Genomic DNA, 19,507 nt, shown 5'->3' with positions numbered 1-19,507 from the left:
GATCATGAGACACTTCAAGTTGAAAGATGAAGACCCTAGCTCAAATAAAACAGGGGGGAGAGGGCTTTACCTGCTAATAACAGTTTTTCGTTTAATTCAGAGTAACTTACGACTAAAGTGATGGATCTGAATGAAAATTGAACCAAAGAGGCCTAAGACCATGATGCATATCAAGTTTTGAGATAAAGACCCTAGCTCAAATTTAACAAGGGGGAGTTGGTTTTAATTCCTGAAAAATTTAAGTTTTCTGTTTAATTTAGTATAACTTGCAAATGGAGTAACGGATCCGAACGAAAACTATACCAAAGATGCCTAAGATCAGGGTTCATATCAAGTTCTGGTATCACAAACCCTATATCAAATAGGGGGAGGGGGAGAGGGTTTCAAGCCTTAAGTCAGTTGAGTTTTTCTTTAATTTAGTAGGGCCTATAGCTTATGAATGGAGTGACAAATCTGAAGTCAGATTTGTCTGAATACCTGAATTTGCTGGAAAGAATTTGACAAAATACCGCTGCATTGGATCCAGCTAGAATTCCCTAGACTTGTTTATTGCAGAGAACATTTAGACGGGCAAAGATTCATAGCTTCAATAGTTTTACTAATAGTATGGTCCTGAAGATGATGAAATGTTAGAAATCTGGTTCAGTTGACGAGCCGACAAAACTTAAACTCTAATGTCAGAAATATAAGCCCAAATGGACTATAATATACAACATTTAGCACAAAACAAGGGATTTTAGCTCACTGTCGACCAGTGAACTGTGAAATAATTTCAATTTTCTTTGTTATATAACTTTTAAAGAAAAATTAAACCAAGTGATAATCATGCTATATTTTTTTTTTCGTCAAAAAAAACCTTATTTCATATCCAAAAATAGGGCATGGAGCTATATCTGAGTTTACTCTAAATCTAAAGGGTGATGTTTTCTTTTACAATGCCAAAGCACGCACACACAAAAGCTATATCTGAGTTTGCTTTAAATCTAAAGGTGATGTGTTCTTGTACATTGCCAAAGCACACACACACAAAATTTTCGTGTCAAAGTTAAAGTATTTGAAAAACAAGTACATTAAAAGTATCTTAAGTAATAAGTATTTCGTAATCTTACTTAAGTATCAAGTAATAAGTACACCCTAGAGTTTTTACTTAAGTACAAGTACAAGTAATGGAAAATTTTACTTAAGTAGTACTTCAAGTAAGTGACAGCACTGCTTCCCAATAACAAATACTATGTGTAAACAACGAGCAAATTTTATAACTTAAAGACCTTTCTCCAGGGACTGTAGGAGGTCATGTTATCTCCAAGGCATAGTTATTGAGCTTTTCAACTATGTTGAACAAAATGGACTTTGACAGACGACTTTGAGGAAGAAAAGTGGGCGGGAGGGGGCTAGTTGCCCTTCAATCTTTTTGTTCACTTATAAAGGACACTAGAACTTGTATTTCCCTTCAAATTGGCCGATTCTAAATATTTTAGGACTATTGGTTCGATACGATCGTATCTGGAAAAAAAAACAAATAAACACGCATCCATGATCTTACCTGTGGCAAAAAAATGCAATTGAACCTTCTGCAATATGATTCTAGGATACGCTGAATCTGATGATGTGATTTTCATTGTGATCCCTTGACTGTTAGGGGGCGTTTCTTCCTTTCTCGAAAAGGAGGTAAATTTTCTCAGGCGCGTAGTTTTTGATGTAACACTTAGTATTTGGAACTAGCATAACAAGCCGGTTCTTATGATATATCTATTGATATCAAACTTCTGTTTTTTAGAGTTTCGGTTACTATTGAGCCGTGTCGCTCCTCACTTACAGTTTGTTACCACGAACTGTTTGAGACAGCAGCATCCTATTGATTGATGCACGGTATCTTGATTGGTTACCCGTCTCGAAAAACGCTCGGCCAAAGCGGCCTGAAAGAGGCAAAAACAAACATAGCTTAACGTTTGCTATTTCAATGATGGAAACATACCGTAAATCTTAGTTTATTTATTTTGTGTTTTTAACAAAGTGTGTTTTCATTTTTTTTTTTTTTTTAAGGAGCATGGAAGTAACCCGATGTACTCATTCCAATGAATTAATTTTCAATCAGTTTTGTTTGGATTGCTTCACAATCACTTTGGAGAATTCAAAGAGCTTGATCATTCAAAGGATACAAGCAGTCAAAGAGTTACTTTTGACCCTCGTTTCAGAACCAAGTGGTTTAAAGGATGCTCTCGCACAAAACAAAGATGTCACTTACCACCTTGGAATACTGCTCTTAAATAACTTGTCTATCAACGATAAAGCTCTTGTTAATTTGTGCTGTGAAGGTAAATATTTTTGGGATATGCAGATTTTGTTCAGAGCTAGACGTTAGAGGTAGATAGGTATGTGTTGAAAGTTTTTTTTTCAGAGAAACATAAATACCTACGCACAGAAGAGGGGATTCCCTCCTAATGCTGCTCTAAAGCACCCCACCCTGGAAAAATATGGTGTCTAAAACGTAATTTCTCATGTTCTGACCCCCCAGAAAAATATCTCAATATCAGTCCTGTAAGGGTTAAACATGTGGAAATATGCGGAGCAAGGGAATATATTCCAAACATAAACAACTATTTCCAATTGACGCCTTGATAGTGAGCGTGGGTTATTTACTGTGTCCTTATTATGTGTTATTTTTTGTATAGATGCAAGGGTTCATGTAGTTTGTTTTCTTAGAGGACAAATCAGGATTAATCTTAGGAAATAAAATTTTGGGGTAATTGCCAAAAACGTCTGGATACAAAATTGTCTCTCCCTTTGTTTTGCGAAAATTAGACCTTTATATGAATGTAACGGTATATGATAAAATAATCTGGATAAAAACAATGACCACAGAATAGTTTAAATTGAGTTTAATTTCTAACGTCCGTCATCACCTAAGTCAGACACAGGAAGAACCCTGGCATGTAGCAGCTACACAGTTGGCATGTCCCCGTTAGTCTATTCTACGAGAGACTTACCAACGCTCTAAGTGAAACTTCGTAAGGCTTTTTACCTCGTAGCGTGAACGAGGTAAGGCTATTTAGAAATTGAAAGCCACTGGCTTGAAATATTGGTAGTGAATTGGTATCAATTTTCAATCTTTCTGGGCTAGCCAGATGAGCCAAAATAGAAATGTTTAGGATTGGAATGCACATTTTTAAAGATATCTCTTTTTTAATATTATCCCCACGTAGAACTGAAGAAATTTAAGAAACCCCTCCTCTTTCCCTTATTCAAGAGTAGGATTGTCACTACCGTATTTGTAATTCTATTTATTCTAACGAAATATGTAATTTATTATATTTTATTTATTGTATCCATTGAATTTTGTTAAACATGATTGCACTGTTGATATATATAGAATAGAATGTTGAGACAATTTTCTTAAAATTCTATTGAAGTTAGAAAGATTTTTCGGACTCCTTCTTGGATTTTTCTTTAAAAATTAAATAAAAAAACAAGTTTTTTTTAGCTGAAAGTAAGGAGCGACATTAAAACTTAAAACGAACAGAAATTAGTTCGTATATGAAAGGGGGTGCTTCCTCATCAACGCGCCGCTCTTTACGCTAAAGTTTGACTCTTTCTCTCAACTCTGCTTTTTAAAACAGTAAAAAACTATAGCGTAAAGAGCGGGGCGTTGATGAGGAAGCAGCCCCTTTCATATACCAAGTAATTTCTGTTCGTTTTAAGTTTTAATGTCGCTCCTTACTTTCAGCTAAAAAAACTTGTTTTTTTATTTAATTTCTGAACGTTTTTGAATCAGTGCATGTTTCGATTTGCATGTTTCAAATTAACATGAAATTTGCAAGTTTTTTTTTGTTTTGTTTTTTTGGCTAAATGGCTTTCTCATAGTTTTGATCGAATGATTTTGAGAAAAAAGGGAACGGTGGAGGGAGCCTAGTTGCCCTGCGATTTTTGGTTACTTAAAAAGGTAACTACAACTTTTAATTTTTACGGCTGTTTTTATTAGTAAAAGATAAACGTAACTTATAAATTAGCTTACGTAACGCACTTTTGTAATCTCATGTTTTTATTACATATATGAAGGGTTCACCCCCTCGTCAGTACCTCGCTCTTTACACTAAAGATTAAATTTTGTCCCAATTCATTAAGAATGATCCCTGAATCACAAAAGCCGTAGAATAAATAGTTGAAATCACTAAAAATAATTTAGCGTAAAGAGCGGGGTATTAGGAGGAGGTGAGCCCCTCATATGCGTAATAATTTCTGTTCGTTTTAAGCTTTAATGCTGCTTCTTACTTCCAGTTCAAAAAATTTACATATTTATTTTTTCATTGTTTTTTTTTAATAATGCTAGAAAATCCTGCGCTCCCTTCATGGAAATTTTCTTCCCCCATGACAAATTCCTCGATGGAAAGCTCCCCCAATATATCCCCCTCTTCTCAACCCCTCCCCCAACCAAAAAATCCCCCTGAAAACGTCTGTACACTTCCCAATAACCATTACTATATGCAAGCACTGGTCAAAGTTTGTAACTTTTAGCCCCTCCCAAGGGGACTGTGGGGGAGTAAGTCGTCCCCAAAGACATAGTTATAAGGTTTTTTGACTACGCTGAATAAAATGGCTATCTCAGAATTTTGATCCGTTGACTTCGGGAAAATAATTAGCGTGGGAGGGGGCCTAGATGCCTCCAATTTTTTTGGTCACTTAAAAAGGGCACTAGAACTTTTCATTTCCGTTAGAATGAGCCCTCTCGCAAGATTCTAGGACCACTGGGTCGATACGATCACCCCTGGGAAAAAAAACAACAAAACAAACAAATAAACACGCATCCGTGATCTGCCTTCTGGCAAAAAATACAAAATTTCACATTTTCGTAGATAGGTGCTTGAAACTTCTACAATAGGGTTCTCTGATACACTGAATCTGATGGTGTGATTTTCGTTAAGATCGTATGACTTTTAGGGGATGTTTCCCCCTATTTTCTAAAATAAGGCAAATTTTCTCAGGCTCGTAACTTTTGATGGGTAAGACTAAACTTGATAAAACTTATATATTTAAAATCAGCATTAAAATGCGATTCTTTCGATGTAGCTATTGGTATCAAAACTTCATTTTTTAGAGTTTTGGTTACTGTTGAGCCGTGTCGCTCCTTACTACAGTTCGTTACCACGAACTGTTTGATTTATTAAAGTACTTCCCCATATTTATGGTTAGTATTGTCTCTGTTATATTTGTTATTCGCTTATTTATTTTTTGGCATTAATTTGTTGTTAAATGAGATTGTTTTAAAACTCAAAGGAATATCATAGACATTTTTAGACAATATTTATGGAATTCTCTATAATATTTTTATTATAATTGTTCTCTATAATATTTTTATTATAATTGTTCGACTTCCTTCGTGGAGTTAATTAAATTATTTCGGGATCTCATCTCCCTAGTCCCCTATCCTATTCCTGGCTGTTTTTATTATGTTATTATTATTTTGTAATTTTATTTATTCGTTTTTAGCCATTGGCTTGGTTTGCAATTTGACTCAGCATGAAGTTGTAGCTCAGTCTCTCGTTCGCAAAATTTCATGTTTGGTAAGTTTTTGAAACCAGATAAAAATACGGTTACCTTCTTCTGAGTGTCGTAATGTTAAGCCTTTTCTTGCTATTTTTAGGATATGGGTTTATTAGTAAAGCTAAACTAATAAAGATTACTATTGATCTACTGGACCAACATATCAACATAATAAGAATCATATGATGTAAAGAGTAAAGAATGAAAAATAAACTAAAGCTAGAGCTAAAAAAATTATAAAAAAATCAATATTAAATAGAAAAAGGATACCCCCGAGGGGATTAAATGATTTTACTAAGGAGGGATGGCTAAAAAAGAGAAAAAAAATGGTCTCTTAGGTCGTGGTCTTTCGGGAGCTAATTCAGGGGAATAGACACCGCTGCGTCCTTTAATTTATTGGGACTCTACCAGGAGCGCGATGAGCATCTTTTCACTGGGGGGGGGGATGAACTTCGTTGATTTTACGCTACCTGATTTCTGTCATATTTTCTGCGGAAATCGGGAATTTTGCAAAATTTCTGCCAATTTTGAAAATTTTCTGCTGACTTAGTTTATTTGTTTATTTTTAATTCTCTAGTTGGTTTTCATGTATTTCAGATGAGAAATTCAAATTGTAATAAACGTTTGATGGTGTCTACTTCATTGTTTTTTCTACAATTATTTCTGATTAATTATTATATTTGCTTTAATCTGTTAATTTATTTGGATTTGAATGTTATGATTAGTTAAGTAGACATGTTGGTGTCGTGTAGACCTCAAAATAGTCGTGGTAGGGAGGCTGACAACTGGGAGGATGTGTTTATCTCCCCCTCCCTTCCTGAATGTTGCCCTTGAGGATTGCTTCCCTTTGCAGAAATTGGTTAACTTTAGTCTAGAATGCATAGTTTTTCAGTGTCAGGTACCTCCTCCCTCCCCCAAAAAACATCCGACACCATGTGTGCTATGCGCGTAAGAATATTTTTCACTTGACTTAATTGTAAAATTCAATTGTAGAATGCATTGGAACGTCTATTAATACATTGCTCCAGCCTATATGCAGACGATATAAAATTAAGACGTACGATTTGCTCTGATTAACTCTGATTAACTAGCAGGAAATGACTAACAAATAATACTTTAATAATACCTTTGTTCGGGGCTGTGCATCCCTGATCAAAATAGTCTGTCAAAGCCATCTACTGATTCTTTCAAGCAAAGGCGTGTCACACTATACAACCCTGTGATAAAACTGAGTGAAGAACTACCGTCGCTCATGATGTTTCTGGCACCATGGAATGTTTAAAAAAAAATCACATATAGAGTCAGCATTTGAAGGTGAGACAAGGCTACAAAAATTCATTTGCAAAATTTTGAAAAAATTAGATTTTAACCTCTGTGTAAGAAAAGTAAAATTTTTGCCTCATGCCCTCTCCCTGCCATTAGTCATCGTTTCTGTACATCGGCCTGCTTAAGATAATTCTTTAGCAGGCCAGCATAGAACATAACCCCAGCCTAGTTTTTTATCCTCCAAGAATCACCTGCCATAAGACAAAAGGCACCGGTGGGTCTTTATTAAGAAATAATTTTCGAAGTAAACCCATTTTTTATACTTCAAAGTACCGATTACCCAGTATAGCTGAAACTATTTTCAGTGCATTCATAGACTAAGTTTTAATTCATGCATTGGCCGATGCATTCAGCAGTTGCTGAAGTACTTTGGGACTGGCGTTTTCAGAGTAGCGCTGTCCAAAACTTTGCTTTATCTTTGGTTATGAATTATCTTCAAGAAGTGTACTTCAATAACATCTTTACCTGGAGCTGCACATCTCTAGTTAAGCTATTCCGCAAAGCTGTTGATTTTTTCAAGCGATGGCGTATCCGGCTCATAGAGATTTGGGATTAAAATGAGTATAGAACTATCACCGCTCATTATGTTTCTGGCACCATGAAATGAGTAAAAATAAAATGACTAAAGCTCTAAGTAGGGTAAGCTTTGGAGGGGGGACAAGTTTGTGGCAGTGTTCAAGAAATGCTAATAAATACATTAGCGAAAAGTATGAAAAAATTGCATCTCGGCATATGTATCATGCCCTCTATCCTCCCTATCATAAATAGTCGCCCCTGAACTTCGACTTGCTCAAGGTAATTAGGCTTGCATAGGACATAACCTCAGTTTAGTTCTTTTTTTTTTAAAGAATTGTCAGTCATAGGATAAACGGCACCTATGAGTCTTACTTGGAGCAATAATTTTCAGAACAAACAATTTTTAGTATTTTCAAAGTACTGATGCTCCGGAATAGCTGAAACTCAGTATTTTTCAGTCCATTGATAAAGTAAATTTAAACCTTGTTGTATACTTGATTCTAGATTAATTTCACCCACCTTTAATTGTTCGAACAAATTGGATTGAACGTGTATGATCACGAGTTACAAGTAAAGGATTACTTGACATCCTTCTGTCAGTGGCGTGACTCTGTAAGCTCAGCCAGAGTCGACCAGCTCTAAATGGGTACCTGGAGAAATCTAGGGAAGGTAAACAGGAAGGGTGTGCGAAAGCACAGGATGGTTGGCCCCCAACCCCCCATAGCACTTCCCGGCTGAAGGGCCAAGAAACGGAAATCAGCACCGCCGGTAGGGACTGTAAAGTCCAATGCCGTATTTTTTATTTTATTGCTATTATTTTTTCTGTTAAATGGACATTTTTAGATACTTAGAGCTTTTACTGCCACTCTGGAAGCGGTTAAAAATAAACTAAAACATTCCGTTTTTCTCATGCTGTAAACAGACTTGAAAGTGTCGCTATATGTACTTTCTTTTAATGTGTTAGTTTAAGTTGGTTTTAAAGAGAACCTGAGCATTACCTTTGATAAATAGATAAATACTACATGATAAATAAAGACACACTAATCATTCCTTGATTTTGGCGGAGACGTTTTAGAAACGTAATTTTATTTTAAAGACCGGAAACCAAGATAAATGCTATTTTTGCCCTATTTGTATTTTTTTTTGGGGGGGGGGATAATGATGGACACAAAAGGCATCATTAAGCTATATCTGACACGGGAGGGAATGAGAGGTATTCCTCTGGAACAGGTTTGATGGATCCCCTGAGAAATGATCAAAATTGTAGCCTGTAAATGCATTTTTGTGTTTATCTCGCTTCCTCCCTATTAAAAGAGACAAATCTTTGTGCATCTATGGATAAGACTCAGCAAAGTAATCTTAGGGCCAAACTAAACTGAAGTAACACACGACCGGTTAGTCCTAAATGCATTGATGTTGCAGTTGCGTTTGGCAGCTGGAATATTATTCTTGTAAGTTTAAACTAAATAATTTAAACCAATGACCCTAGAATATTACATGTCCAAAGTAATGCTATCTCAAGCGACCTCCTTGTGCTTTTACTTTGTGGGCATGATACAAATTACATATAGACCTTAGAAGAAAGAGCAACAGTAGAATACCCATTTAGCCCGGGGGTATTAAATTATAACTCTGTAAAACATTCTGCCCGCGGAGAAGGGTTTATTTATCGTTAGACCCATTTTCGTCGTTCTTATTAACGCCTTGTTTTTTACTTTCTAAATGTAATGTTACCCACAGCTAGATTCCAGTAATATAAAGTCTTTAATCAGAATTGATTTTTTTTTTTTTTTTTTTTTTTTTTTTTTTTTTTTTTTTTTTTTTTTTTTTTTTTTTGAATAGAGAATGGTAATTGAAGCCAAAAACAGAGGAAATCTGGAAAATAATGAGCTAATTTTAGTCATTTTGTGTTTGATTACCTAACACAAATTTAATCATTTGCGTTTATGTTTGGGTTTGTGCTAGTCATTTTGTATTTGTTTCTAGCCATTTTGTGTTATAATTTTTCTTTTAAAAAAGCGTTATGCTAAGAGTTTGCAACAGATTTACAAACGAGGTACAACACCAAATTGACCGCCGAAGTGGCTTGCAACTTTTTGGCAAGCTTCAAGCTTTTATTAAAAAAAAAAAAAAAAAAAACTCAAGGATCTACAGAAATAAGCAAGTTAAGCAAAACAAATATATAAAACACATGGTAAGGCAATCACAATAAGTACTGCATAGACAAGCACATTCTGAATATGTTGCATTGTCAATAACATTTAATTTAGGACTAGTTCTGTGTTTCAAAGATAAGATAATTTTTGGCTTCACTTTGCTCACTATTTTAATTCCCAAATTTTATGATTTCATCTCTCTTTCTTTTCATGGTTATGTTAACTTCTATAATTAAGATGCAAAAGTTATTTATCAGAGGGCTCTAACTCCAAAAAAGAGCTTTGTTGACTAGTCTTTGCTTTTTCTTCTTCTGGATATTATAGGATATTGTTGAAAACTTTTGGAATTTTTAACAGTTAATCTTAAAAACAATATTGAATTTTTGGATCCAGTTAAACGGAGGTTCAATTGCAAGAGGGTTTAGTTGCAGGAGAGCTCAGTTAAATTGGGTTAGACTGCACGGTGGTTCAGTTGCACCATGGTTCAAATGCACGAGGGTTCATTTACCTGAGTTATGTTGCATGGGGATTCAATTGCATTGGAACCGCCGACAACCCCCTCTGTTAAAATCATTCTCGGAAATACCACATCCTATGGAAAGTTTCTCTCATAGAAAATTCCCCATGGAGAAACCGTCTATATCAGCTTTTTTGAAATTAAATTTGTTCTCCTTTTTTTGCGGGGGAGGGGGGTAGGTTAATGGTGAATCTTTTCTATACCCTTTTCTTTTTTTTACAGGTTTTTGAATCCAGTGACCTAACGAAAGTTGGTCACTGTGTCCACCTACTTGGCAAGATGCTTAATTCATTTCATGGTCTGTCTTGGTTCATTGTTTCCCACGGTGGTAAGCGTTCCTTTATAAAAAAAATTAATCAAATTAATTATATTGGTGTCCGAGGGTTCCCCCACTTATTGCGCATCCAGTAATAGAAAGCACCCTCGTCGAAAATAATTGCCGTGATACTAATTTTTTTTATATCTGCAAACATCGTTTTAATTTTTGTAGAGAACTTTCGTATCCCCATTATATACCTAACTTTTTTGTATTTAACTATAAGTTTGATTATATTTATATTTGAACTATAAAGTTTTTATGAATGTGTACTTATTAGAGGAGCCCTCCAAGCCCTTCCCAGTCAATGGATTGCACACTGTCCATCGTATGTACTATTATGCAAAGTCTACAGCCGTATATCAAAGTGTGTGGGTAATGTATAAGAGTGGTAACTGGCACTAGTGCCGAAAATAAAAACTATCAACGGCATCTAGCGTGTGGCCACACATCATCAGTACTATTGTGCAAAGATTACAGTCGTATATCAAAGAGTGTGGGTACGTATCAGAGTGGTAACTGGCACTAGTTCCGACAAAAAAAAAACTATCAACGGCATCTAACGTATTGGCACACATCATATGTACTATTATGCAAAGATTATAAGCGTGTATCGAAGAGTGTGGGTAACGTATATAAGTGGTTACTGGCACTAGTGCCAACAAAAAAAACTATCAACAGCATCTAGCGTGTAGCCACACTTGACATTTTTCAAGCTCTGTAATCATTTTTCTGTCAGGAACTAAGATCAGATGCTTATTATTAGCCTAATTTTACCAATTACACTAATTAAATTGATTATTCTTGATATTAAACTGATAAAAATGCCAAGTGTCGCCAAACACTTGATGACGTTGATCATTATTTTTGTCGACACTTGTGCCAGTTTCCACTCTTATAAATTACCCATACTATTTGGCCGTAAATAATAAGGTACATCCTTTTTATATTTAGTGTCTGAGGGTCCCCCCACCCTTATTACGCATCCAGTAATCGAAAGCACCCTCGACGAAAAAAAAAACTGTGATATTGTTTCAACATTGTTTCAGTTTTTGAAGAGGACTTTCACCCCATTATATACCTAAATTTTGTATTTAACTATAAGTTTGAATGTGTTTCTATTTGAACTATAAGGGTCTCATAAATGTATACTTGTTAGAAAAGCCCTCCAACACTAAAGGGTGAGGCCACCCCTGCCCCTCCCACCACTACGCCAAAATAAAGTGGCTCAGTTATCTGAATGACCGATTTTTGCAAAGAGCAAATCAGTAAGCATCATGCACCCCAAATTAAGTGCCTTATTGAATGGGAACTACACTGAATTATAAACCGGATGTGAACAACTAACAACAATTTTTATTGTTGTTAGGTGGCTGCTAAAATTCTGATGACTTTTTTGACAGATTCGTGGACTAGAATATTGATCATCTTTCTTATCTTTTTCTTTGTTCAATAAGCCAAAATTCAACTACACTCAAGCCAGAGGTTGGATTGGATTTTACTTATTAAACGCATAAGCCGGAGCTGGTGAAATTAAGCAAGCTCTGACTCCAATTTTCAGTGAATATAAGCTTTAGGTCATCTTCAAGAGCCCCCATAAAAAGGAGTCTGAAATTCGGATATTTGGCAAAAAAAAACGAAGGATTTCGAACGATCAGTCAAAGATGATTGAAATCTGATGAGAAAGAAAGTTCATGTCTAAGTTTTAAACAAAAAAAAGTGCCATCTAGTGTTTACCCAGCAAATCATATAAAGATACATTTCTTTAATTTGTTAAACCTTTTTTCACTTTTGCTTTAATTCTGGCCAAAGATTTTTTGTAAAGTAAGCACTGTAGATATATTTGCGTACATTTTCTTCTGACTAGTCCACATTGATTCAGCTAAAATATATTTTCAAAATTATGAATGTGCATTTGGAAACCTGAGGTTTCCTTTTTTAAGTTAAAATTTCGATAAATTCAAATTAATCTGGTTTTAAACGTTTTTAGACCTGTTGTATATCCCTGCATAGTCAACGGTGCTATTATTTTTAGTTCCTTTTAAATCTAAACTAAAGCAGCAAATATTTCTTGTCTGTTTTAAATATTTTTTGGCGATCACTGTTATCGCACACATTTTTGAAGTTTTGACGTTGTGCACCCATCACATTTATTGTTTATGTATGTACAATCCAAATAGCCTGTCCGATAAAAGACATGCAAAACAGGAAAAAGAACCACAATGTATACTGTTTTGTTAGAAACATAGAAAAATGTGGTTGCCCCTTCCCCAAAAGTATATGTTCTCCTACCTCCTTCCCCAAAAATATATGTTCTTCTACCCCCTTCCCTTCAAAAAGAACTTCCTGAAACTTCAAATTCAGTCCCCTGGTAATTAGACAGAACAGTTTGTAATGACCGAACTACATATAAAATTTGTTAAAAACTACAAATGAATCTGCATACACAGAAATTATTATTTATGCTTTAAAAAAAATGTTTTGCATATTCTTTTGTGAAAATTCACCCTAACACAAAACCTTAAGTCCCTTTGCTCCCTTCCTACACCCAGCAAAACCGACGATAATCCCCTCTATCTACCAGAAGGGCTTGCCGTTATATACTATTTTGTGGTAAAGGAAAAGTCCTTTCCACCACCCCTCCCTCTCCAAAAAGAGAACAACTTCCTGGGATTTCCAGTATAATTCCTGAGTTGTGAGACAGAGCAGGGTATTAAGAAACCCCGTATACAAATCTTGAAAAAGTCCCCCCTACAACTCCCCTTCATTAGGGAATCAAGTCTATAAATAGAAAAAAAGATAACGCACCAAATCAGTAAACACGAGCATCGTGTTTTTTTTCCAACACTCAAAATTTTTACCAAACGAGTTTTTTTCAACTGAAAGTAAGGAGTGACATTAAAACTCAAAACGAACTGAAATTATTCTGTAAATTAGAGGGACTGCTTCTTCAGTCCTGGCCTTCACGCTAAGTTCTTAAAACTTTTAGAAAATACTCAAAACTAACGGTGCTTGTTTTTGGGTAGTCTTTCTTAAAGAATCAGGAAAAAAAAAGTCAAACTTTAGTTTAAGGAGTAAGAATTGAAGAAGGGGCAGTCCCTCTCACTTACAGAAAACTTTCTATTCGTTTTAAGTTTTAATGTTGCTCCTTACTTCCAGCTGAAAAAAGTAGTTTTTATATAATTTCTGATTTTTTCTAAATCATGCCGGGAAATCCCCGCCCCTATAATAATTCTCCTGAAAAATTCCCCTTGAAACTTTTTCCCCACAGAAAATTACCCCCAAAAACTCCCCCGAAAATGTCCGTATATTTCCCAGTAACGAATACTGCATGTGAACAATATGGGGAAATTTCGTAACTTATAGCCCTTTCCCTAGGAACTATGGAGTTTTATCACTATTACATAAAAAAACTAGTTTTTCTAACTGAAAGTAAGGAGCGACATTAAAACTTAAAACGAACAGAAATTACTCCGTATATGAAATGGGTTGTCCCCTCCGCAATCCCTCGCTCTTTATGCTAAAGCTTTTAATTGTTTTAAAAAGCAGAATTGTGGTAAAGAGTCAAACTTTAGCGTAAAGAGCGAAGGATTGCGGAGGGGACAACCCATTTCATATACGGAGTAATTTCTGTTCGTTTTAAGTTTTAATGTCGCTCCTTACTTTCAGTTAGAAAAACTAGTTTTTTTTTATGTAATTTCGGAACGTTTTTGAATTAATGCATGTTTGATTTTGGCTCTCCACACATAAATTATTAAAATGAAATTTACATTTTAATTCCTTTTTTGGCTAAATGGCTTTCGATTTTGAGAAATATGGGATGGGGAAGGAGGCCTAGTTGCCTTGCAATTTTTCGGTTACACAAAAAGGCAAATATAAATTTTAATTTTTAACGAATTTTTTTATTAGTAAAAAATATACGTAACTTAAGAATTAACTTACGTAACAAACTTTTATATTCTTAAATTTTTATTATGTATATGAGGGGGTTTGTACCCTCGTTAATACCTCGCTCTTTACACTAAATCGTAAGTTTTGTGTCGATTCTTTAAGAATGACCCCTGAATCAGAAAGGCCAGAATAAATAGTTGAAATTACTAAAAATACTATAGCATAAAGAGCGAGGTATTTATCTCTTCCTAAATACCTCGCTCTTTATGCTAAAGTATTTTTAGAATTCCTCATATGCGTAATAATCTCTGTTCGTTTTAAGTTTCAATGGTACTCCTTACTTTCAATTAAAAGAATTTTTCCATGTTTATTTTTTCATTGAGTAATTTCTGTTCGTTTTAAGTTTTAATGTCGCTCCTTACTTTCAGCTAAAAAAATAAGTTTTTTTTATTTAATTTCTGAACGTTTTTGAATTAATGCATGTTTGGTTTTGGCTCTCCGCACATAAATTATTAAAATGAAATTTGTATATTAATTCTTTTTTTGGCTAAATGGCTTTCTCTTAGTTTTGATCAGACGATTTTGAGAAATAAGGGGTGGAGAAGGAGGCCTAGTTGCCCTCCAATTTTTTTGTTACTTAAAAAGGCAACTAGAACTTTTAGTTTTTAACGAACGTTTTTATTAGTAAAAAATATACGTAACTTAAGAATTAACTTACGTAACAAACTTTCATAACCTTATATTTTTATTATGTATACGAAGGGGTTTGTACTCTCGTTAATACCTCGCTCTTTACACTAAATCGTAAGTTTTGTCCCAATTCTTTAAGAATGACCCCTGAATCAGAAAGGCCGTAGAATAAATAGTTGAAATTACTAAAAATACTTTAGCATAAAGAGCAAGGTATTTATCTCCTCCTAAATACCTCGCTCTTTATGCTAAAGTATTTTTAGAACCCCTCATATGCGGAATAATCTCTGTTCGTTTTAAGTTTCAATGCTACTTCTTCCTTTCATTTGAAAAAACGTTTTCATGTTTATTTTTCATTGTTTTCTTATAGTAATGCTAGAGAATCCTGCGCCCTTTTCATTGAATTTTTCTTCCCCCATGACAGATTCCACCAAGGAAAGATCCTCCAACATAGCCCCCTCTCCTCAGCCCCACCCCCAAACAAAATAAAATCCCCCTGAAAACGTCTGTACACTTCCCAATAACCCTTACTATATGTAAACACTGGTCAAAGTTTGTAACTTGCAGCCCCTCCTCCAGGGATTGTGGGGGAGTAAGTCATCCCCAAAGACATAGTTATTATGGTTTTCGACTATGCTGAACAAAATGGCTATCTCAAAATTTTGATCCGTTGACTTTGGGAAAAAAATGAGCGTGGGAGGGGGCCTAGATGCCCTCCAATTTTTCTGGTCACTTAAAAAGGGCACTAGAACTTTTCATTTCCGTTAGAATGAGCCCTCTTGCGACATTCTAGGACCACTTGGTCGATACGATGACCCCTGGGAAAAAAATAAAAAATAATAAAAAAAAAATAAACACGTGCCCGTGATTTGTCTTCTGGCAAAAATACAAAATTCCACATTTTTGTAGATAGGAGCTTGAAACTTCTACAGTAGGGTTCTCTGATACGCTTAATCTTGATACGCTTAATCTTATGGTGTCATTTTCGTTAAGATCCTACGACTTTTAGGGGGTGTTTCCCCCTATTTTCCTAAATAAGGCAAATTTTCTCAGGCTCGTAACTTTTGATGGGTAAGACTAAACTTGATGAAACTTATATATTTAAAGTCAGCATTAAAATGCGATTCTTTTGATGTAGCTATTGATATCAAACTTCAATTTTTTAGAGTTTTGGTTACTATTGAGCCGGGTCGCTCCTTACTACAGTTCGTTACCACGAACTGTTTGAAAAGCATAGCTATTGAACCTTTCAACTGTGCTGAATTAAATGGCTGTCTTGAAATTCCGATCGGATGTCTCTTTTTCATCATTTAAAAGGGGTACTAAAACTTTTGATTTTCGTTCGGTTGAGCTTTCTCCCAATCTTCTCGGACCATTGGCTAGATACGGTTACCCCTGGGGAAAACAGCCATTAAACACACATTCGTGATCTTTCTTGTGCCAAAAAATACGAAATTCCATATTTTTGTGGGGAGTAGCTTAAAACCTCTACGATAGGGTTTTCCGATATGCTGAATCTGACCGTTTGATTGTCGTTAGGATTGCTTGACTTTTAGGGGTGTCCTCTTCCCCTTTTTTCGAAAATCTGGCAATTTTTCTCTGGCTTGTAGCGTTTGATGGGTATCATTAGACTTGATGAACTTTATATGTTTTGGATCAGGGAATCAACATAAAAAGCCAATTCTTTTGATGTATCTTGTTACTAAAATTCCGTTTTTAGGGTTTCGGTTACTATTGGGCCGAGTCGCTCCTTACCCACAGTTCTTTACTACGACTGTTTTAGAGTTAATTCCAGATCGAATATGGTTGTTCTTTACCCTACATGTATATAAATAATTTATTTTGATTGCATATGCAATGAGTCGTAAAAAGATTTACAAATCATTTATTTTAGTATCGGAGATCGCTTCTCGGTGTTATCCTCCCCCCGACAGTCCTCCCCTGGAATGTTTTCCCACATGTAAAATATCTACTGTATTTCAAAAGTATTTGAAAAATAAGGCTGAGTACCAAATTAAGAAAACTGTTGAATGACAAACTCAGAGAATTTGCTCAAAAAGTAATTTTATAATTTTGGAAGTGTGTTAAAATACAGAATTCAATATTAACTAACCCTTTAATTGAATATCCAGAAAATGTGAATAATGCAATTGCAAGGAACTGTCAAGTATTTGTGTTGAGGGGTTTCTAATTTCAGTCAACGTGAAAAGTATTAAGAGGGTCTGGAAGAGCGGATTAATGCGTAAGACCTTCGCAAGCGTGTACTAAACAACTTCTTGAAGTCTCTTGACGATCATATGAGCAGTGTAGTAATGGATTTAGGACAGACAGGTTTGTGCTCGATCTGTGTAGATAGAAAATAGTCCTATCAATTCAAAGTTTCAAATCAACCTGATAGTTAAGTGAAAGGCATTTTGAAGTTACAAGTTCCTGATGTTATAATGACAGAACAGAGGCGCCATTTGGGGGGGTCAGAATGTGGGCAAATGCCCACCCCAGATTTTCCAGGGGGGCCCAAGCTTTCACCATAAAGGGCCCTTTGCCGGCCATAATAATCCATTATGTCCAACAGAATCCATTATTCCCAATTGATTTGAAATTACTGCACGCCTATTTACCAAAGAGCGTAATTACTTGACGACCCTTGGGGTAATTACGCTATTTGCTATTAATCATTGTAAACTTTGAAAGTAGGTTAGATACATAATAAAATTATCGAGTTCTGTCAAATGCCCATTTCCTAGATGATTACGCGACACGAAGTGATTCGGGGGGGGGGAAGATGGAGTTCATGCCCACCCCAAGATTTGGTCCAAATGGCGCCTCTGTGACAGAATTAGACGACATAAAAAGAACCTAAAAAAGAAGCAGAGATTCGTAAATAAATTATAGGAGAAGTACTGAGACTTTCCTTTTAAACTTAGTTTTATCGTCTAAATGTAGTACTTGACTTAATTGCTTAATGTTCATTGACTTAATTACCACAAAATTAAGGAAAGATAGACAAACGGACTTCACCATTCTATTCAATTTGAAAAGGACTCATATTTCAGATTCATATATCTGATTCAGATTCAGAAGACATCATTGTTTATACCACTTTTTAAGAGAGGAAACCCGAAGGCTCATGAAAATTATCGTTTAATAGCACTTGTCCCTGCTTTAAGTAAGGTTTTGGAGAAAATATTAGATACCAGGCTTTCCAATTGGTTAAATAAAAATAATTTAATACATCTGGAACAAGGAGGTTTCAGGACAGGGTATGGGACGACAGATAGTGTGTTTATTTTAAAGGCATTAATAGATAAATATGGAAAGGGTAAAACTTGTCTTTATGTGGGATTTTTGGATCTCCATAAGGCTTTTGATAGTGTCGACAGAGAGTTATTGAAGGATGCCATGCTAAATATTGGCCTTCCCCATTCATTTGTTAGATTGATAGTGAGCATGTATACTTGTGTGAGTGGAATCATTCAAGTTGGTAATAGGTTTTCGAAGCTTTTTGATATTAAGCGGGGAGTAAAACAGGGCAGCACCCTTTCACCTAAGTTGTTTAATATTTTTATTAATGATGTTGTTAATTTTCTAGAGAATAGATGGGCTCCGAAAGTTAGCCTAGGGACTCAAAAACTATCTCTCTTATTATTTGCAGATGATATTGCTTTGGTGGCTAATAAACCGCAAGATCTACAGACTCTTTTGAATCTCATAGAAGAATATTTGCATATAAAAAAGTTAAGGCTGAATACTGAAAAGAGCGAAGTTGTTATTTTTAAAAAAAGGAAGGTTGGGGACGATGAAAAATATACATTTAAATTTAATAATAAGGAACTATTTATAAGTAAAAGAATAAAATATTTAGGCTTTATCTTATCGGAAAATGGAAGCCTAAGGAGTCATGTTGATGAAATAATTAAGAGAGGTAAGGTGGCCATGTCAGCTATATTTAGAAACCCGACGATAATGGAGATCAAAAACCTAAAAATGCATAAAAGAATATTTATAAAAGAGTGTTTGGTCTACATCAGACAACTCATTTACAGATTCTGAAAGGTGATATGGGCCTGTTTTCTTTAAACCTACGTAGGTATATTTTAATGCTTAGATTCTGGTTGAAGTTAACTAAGAGTAATGAAGATAGACTAGTAAGAGTGGCATATGAAGAGATGTTGAAATGTGGTTTAAAAACCTCGTGGCCATCCCAAATTAAATCATTACTAGAAAAAGTAGGAATGCCTTATTTATGGAATAATGGTCTTTGCTCTCGTGATGTACCAACAAATTTAGAAAGCCAGGTACGATTTATATTAGAGAGTCAGGAAATTCAGCATTGGCAAGGGCTGGTTTTTGATTCTACAACCCTACAACATTATAATCAGGCAAAACCTAGTTTTGGGGAGGAAGTTTATTTTAAATTTAATTTACCGGCTATGATTCTACGTCGTTGGATTCAGCTTAGGGCAAATTGTCTCCCAATCCAGAACAGGCAAAAAACGTTCGACAAAAATAAAATGATAGTTGATCCTGATAGGCGGTATGTTTGTCCCCTTTGTAAAG

The 19,507-nt window shown here is 35.2% G+C and overlaps 1 protein-coding gene across 3 annotated transcripts in view; it reads left to right on the top strand.

The window, feature by feature from the left end:
* The window catches only part of LOC136026091 (uncharacterized), a 194,780-nt gene that overhangs the window by 15,404 nt on the left and 159,869 nt on the right, over positions 1-19,507 (top strand). For all 3 annotated transcript variants that reach the window (XM_065702315.1, XM_065702313.1, XM_065702314.1), the window contains exons 2-4: positions 2,044-2,315; positions 5,485-5,558; positions 10,276-10,381. In XM_065702315.1, coding sequence (XP_065558387.1) covers positions 2,048-2,315; positions 5,485-5,558; positions 10,276-10,381 — 448 coding nt within the window. In that variant the 5' untranslated portion in view covers positions 2,044-2,047. The remainder of the gene's footprint in view (positions 1-2,043; positions 2,316-5,484; positions 5,559-10,275; positions 10,382-19,507) is intronic.

This window comes from Artemia franciscana, chromosome 4, assembly GCF_032884065.1.
Source record: "Artemia franciscana chromosome 4, ASM3288406v1, whole genome shotgun sequence".
In the NCBI taxonomy this organism is placed as follows: Eukaryota; Metazoa; Arthropoda; class Branchiopoda; order Anostraca; family Artemiidae; genus Artemia; species Artemia franciscana.
The sequence above is the reverse complement of the archived record's forward strand: the minus strand, read 5'-3'. Positions and strand labels throughout refer to the sequence as shown.